Raw genomic sequence first — 4,835 nt, forward strand, 5'->3', positions numbered from 1 at the left:
ATCAACACAATGAGGGTGCTACAGCTCAGTACAAATACCTACAACCTGAACACAGATGGTAATTCCCGGACAGGTGGCAACTCTCGCCATGCCTATGCAAACATACACAACATCCTGACCATGAATCGGCTATGCGGCTGATTAAATGTCAAGCATTGGAGATTTAATTCTGATCCAATTCTGTTCGTTTTGATTGATTTTGGCGCAGTTTAAAATATATATTTTATATCAGTATTTACTTAACTGCACTCATGTTAATTCTGCTGTACTCAGCTCACCATGCCTTTAAAATAATTAAAAATTCTGATTAATAATTAAACATCCTCGGTTGTGCGTCCTGAGGTTCAGTATACAAACTGGACTTAGAACATTTGGTTTTATGCAACAAAAACTTTATTTCAAAATGTCTTTAAAAAATATATACGGACGAAAGCCACAAATCAAACGTTCTAAATTATGTTGAATGTGTACTGCATACAATGTTAACAGTAAGAGCTCAAAGCAGGAACGTACATGTACAGTACAACTAAATAACGAAATTCGAGTGTAAACAATAAATTGCTTAAAATATTGTACATATTGTTGCCCCGTAAAATAAAACATTCTTAATCTAATGAGTGGCATTCAAAATAACGTCCAGTAGGATGTTAAAATTACTGTTAAGATACGACACATTACACGCCTTTTAACATTCTTATGATGACTTAAAATACAAAATTCATGATACTGTATCAAACTGAATTCCAGCACGAATACTGTTTAAATAGTCAGACTACTGGAATGGATGCTCCAGGCGCCACTCTACGCGTGAGTGGAGCCAGTGGACTGAGAGGCCGTGCCAGGAGTCGATGTCGCTGGCTGCTCAATGGCCACCACCCTCTCGGCCGCTGCAGGGAGGGCGCGGCACTGAGCCTTGACCTTCAGCTTCCCGTCTTGGGTCAAGCAGCAGCTCACGCTCTGCGGGTCCACGTCCCTGGGCAGCTGCGTTTCCCTGTGGAACTCCTGGCAGCTGCGGCTGTAGCTGCCGCTGCTGACTTCTCCGCTCTTCACCTCGCGCCGTCCAGCCACCACCAGCTTGTCTCCAGACACCTTCACGGCCAGGTCCTGTGGGGAGAAGTCCCGCACGTCCAGGGACGCGACAAACCCGTCTCCCTGCTCCTGTGGATCTTCAATCTGGAACCCACTGCTCACGGCCGGCTGCTGCAGCAGTGCGTCTCCGAGGCTGCCCGGAGCCCACGTGTGGCTGCTGAGCTGATCGACTTCACGGAAGATTCTCTCCATCCTCTCGATCTCGCTCCTCATATCTCGCTGCAGCTGCTGGAAGAGACTTTCACCGCGGGGCTTCCAGACCGGCCAGCCTGGCCAGACGCTCATCTCCATCACGTGCATCGCAGGGAAGTAAACACTCAGGGCCATGCTTGTTGATGTGCTTCACAGTGAGGCTCGCTTCAGCTGTGAGCGCTGCTCCCTCCTCTGCCGATGTTCTGCCAGTGCAGCTACAGGAGCTGCTTTTATAGCCCTGGCAGTGCTGACGAGCAGATGCCAGGGGCTGTCAGAAGCGTCCAGAATGACGCAGCTGCTCCCAGGGGCTTCCCTCATCCACAGAAAATATCAGTGACTCGTGTCTCAGGTTGCAGTCTGTGACAAGTTCACTACAATAGCATCCAGATAACGCTGCCAACTTTAGCATTACGTATATTTTAAAAATAACATTGTACAGAATTTATAGTTTGCATTAATAAAGTTTAAAATAAGACGCATTCGTTGGCTTTGCTCATCTCACTGTGTGCCTCAGTCTTTCCTGACAAGGCTGATGATGTCATTGTGCTGTGTAAGCGAGCATGTAAGTGTCAGTTTGTATCACCCTTCGAAGTGTAGTAATTTAAAGTAAATATAGAAGAGCACATTACTCTATTTTACATTCATTATATCACTGTGTAACGATAACATGTTTTTTTTCCTGGGTAGTAAGTGTTTCTTCCTAATTGCTTATTCCTCAAAAGTATAGAAAATGACTATTATTCCCCACAAACTTTGCAATACTCTGATAGTGCACTGTTTTCGAGATGGGCGCCTTGTGGTGTCATCTGGTGTTTCGGGTGTGGACCAATCAACTTCAAGGACAGTGCATATCATTATCATCAGAGTTGTTTCTTTTTGTTTGCATTTTGACTACTTGTGTTGTGGTTATTGCAAACATGATGCCTTGTATAAAGGTGTCAGTTTTGTACCAGTTTAAAGGATAAAACCTACTATATTTTGCCACTGGTAAAGGAGGTCTCAGTGTAAAAAGTGTAGTGTTGGAAGCGCAGCAGCTCCTCCAACCTCGTCTCCCATCGTTGCCTTGTAGGAGTGCAGTACATGCTACTGATGTTATAATAAATTATTTTAGTAATGAAATAAGGTTTAATAATCTTATTTCATAATGTATGAATTGTTATTATGAGTGCTATTACCAATACCCCAATAATCCCTCCTATATTGCCCTATGAAATAAATAACGCTGTTAGGAACGCATCTCCATATATGCCATGGTATCATGACCCCATTTATCGCCGATTCTATATGCGCTCACTTCTCCAGAAACGCATCTTGAGTGTTAAACGAGGTCTGCCTGTATTTGTGTAATTTAATATTATTCACCTCTCGACATCCCTTACATCTGCAGCTCATTAAATGGAATGTGAAACCAATATTTATATGCATCGCATCAGCAATGGCATAAAATGGTCCTGCTATCCACAGTTGAATGAAAACGGGCACAGTATTTGACAAATGGAGATGGTTCTAACTGGTCAGGTACGTTTTTTCTTTGCTGTTGTGGACAAGATGAAGTAGCCCAGGCATAAAGCTTCCCCCACTGCACCTCATACAGTGACATGAACCAGACGTTTACTGACATTACTCACGGATAAGATGGTCATAACGAGCAGGCTTCATCTTTTCCATGGTGTTACCGGCAAGGCGACGTAGCGGGGGCCGCGGTGGCAAGATGTTCACTACCTCGCCGAGTATACAGGAGGTAGTGGGTTCGTCAAAACAAAGTTTGAAAACCACTCGGCTACACCATCTCTCCATATATCTGACACAAGATGTTAACTAAAGACCGTAAACGGTGCTGTTTTCTATTGAGCGTGATTGGCAGGGGCTGACTAATGGGCCATTCTCGCCAACAACTCGTCAAATATGTGGGAATTTGCTAAAGAATGGTGTATGCTGGTAAGTGGATGTCAGAAATCGTCCCTTTCCCAAGCGAAGGTTGTTAATGTGTGTCAGTTTCACAGCCCTGAACGGCAGATTTTATTTTGAACTTGGACACAGAAAAAAAAATGCACAAACTTCCGTGGATACTGGGATCTTGTATTTTGCAGCATCAAATTACTCTATTTTAAAGACTATTTCCAATGTAACAATTAAATTGAACTTGCAAAAAAACATCACAAATTTGTCTATATAAAAAGACATTTGAAATGAATGTAACAAAGCATGGCATTTAAAGCGAGAACAACATTAACGTTATGTGCAGGCAAAACAAAGTGAATTGAAAAACAATGACTTCTGGAAATTGGCATTAGATTCAAAGAGTATATTCATTGAACAATTAAGCATGTTTCGTTGATTAACTTCGTAACATTTTAGATGTATTTTATTGTACTTCACATAGTGAATGTGAAAAATTAGCATTATTACAATTTTTGCATTTAAGAAGCGAGCACTTTCTGCAGGGCGTTTAACGTTAGATTCCATATGTTAATGTGTTGGTGAGCACTTCCCAGCTCACTCAATGGCCACCAGCCTCCCAGCAGTCACGGCAGGGAGGGCGCGGCGCTGAGCCTTGATCTTCAGCTTCCCGTCGTCGGTCAGGCAGCAGCTCACGCTCTGCGGGTCCACGTCCTTGGGCAGCTGCATCGCTTCGTGGAACTCCTGGTAGCTGTGGCTGTAGGCGCCGCTGCCTTCGCGCTTGACCTCACGACGTCCGGCCACCACCAGCTTGTCTCCAGACACCTTCATGGCCAGCTCCTGTGGGGAGAAGCCCTGCACGTCCAGGGTCGCGACAAACCCGTCTCCCTGCTGCCGCTGAGCTTCGATCTGGAACGCGGCACTCACGGCCGGCTGCTGCTGCAGCGCAACTCTGGGGATGCCCGGAGCCCACGAGTGGCTGCTGAGCTGATCGACTCCACGGAAGATTTGCTCCATCCTCTCGATCTCGCTCCTCATGTCTCGCTCCAGCTGCTGGAAGAGGCTTTTGTCGTGGAGGTTCCAGACCGGCCAGCCTGGCCAGACGCTCTTCTCCATCACGTGCATTGGAGGGAAGAACACGTTCATGTCCATGATCGTTTACTTTGAAGGAAGTCTCCGAGCTGTAGAGGACTGCTCTGTCTTCTTGTCCGAGAGTGGTCTGCTCGCACAACTAGGGCAGCAATTATATAGCGCAGGTAATGCGAATAAGCGTAAGCCAGCATTTGCGGGAACATTCTCACTTTAAGGCTTTAGATGAGTCATGTACAGGCACGCCTTAGCGAGAATGAAGTCATTGTTTTTGGTGAATCAGAAAGAAGCTTCTCCGGCTTTGGCGTCTCAAAGCATAGAATGCAGGCTGCATGTTCCGTTAACTTAGTAACATCTAACTTTGCAGTTTTCTACATGATGTGTTTTGTTCGTCAAAAAAATGAGACTAGGGCTATATACTAGTTTATATCGAGTGAGCTTCAAGGAGTGAAGACATTAAGGATGATTCCAGATTACCCATAATACTACACCAACCATTAATATTTGTAAATAGCATCCGGTTGCAACAATGGCAATGCAGTGCATCTATTCTCATCTGTCATCTT

At 44.9% G+C, this 4,835-nt stretch overlaps 2 protein-coding genes across 2 annotated transcripts; both read right to left on the bottom strand.

The window, feature by feature from the left end:
* Window positions 1-742: 742 nt before the first annotated feature.
* LOC144938042 (heat shock protein beta-9-like) lies at window positions 743-1,472 on the bottom strand. Its single transcript, XM_078865736.1, has one exon. It carries the CDS (start codon window positions 1,414-1,416, stop codon window positions 802-804), a length of 615 nt encoding a protein of 204 aa, XP_078721862.1. The 5' UTR covers window positions 1,417-1,472; the 3' UTR covers window positions 743-801.
* Window positions 1,473-3,777: 2,305 nt separating this feature from the next.
* Window positions 3,778-4,332, bottom strand: LOC144938051 (heat shock protein 30-like). Its single transcript, XM_078865747.1, has one exon. It carries the CDS (start codon window positions 4,330-4,332, stop codon window positions 3,778-3,780), a length of 555 nt encoding a protein of 184 aa, XP_078721873.1.
* Between the last annotated feature and the right edge of the window lie 503 nt (window positions 4,333-4,835).

The sequence above is a fragment of the Lampetra fluviatilis genome, chromosome 2 (assembly GCF_964198595.1).
Source record: "Lampetra fluviatilis chromosome 2, kcLamFluv1.1, whole genome shotgun sequence".
NCBI lineage: Eukaryota > Metazoa > Chordata > Hyperoartia > Petromyzontiformes > Petromyzontidae > Lampetra > Lampetra fluviatilis.

Bases quoted from the DNA above. Each gene is read 5' to 3' on its own strand.
- LOC144938042 (XM_078865736.1), bottom strand. From the start codon at position 1,416: ATGGCCCTGAGTGTTTACTTCCCTGCGATGCACGTGATGGAGATGAGC.
- LOC144938051 (XM_078865747.1), bottom strand. From the start codon at position 4,332: ATGGACATGAACGTGTTCTTCCCTCCAATGCACGTGATGGAGAAGAGC.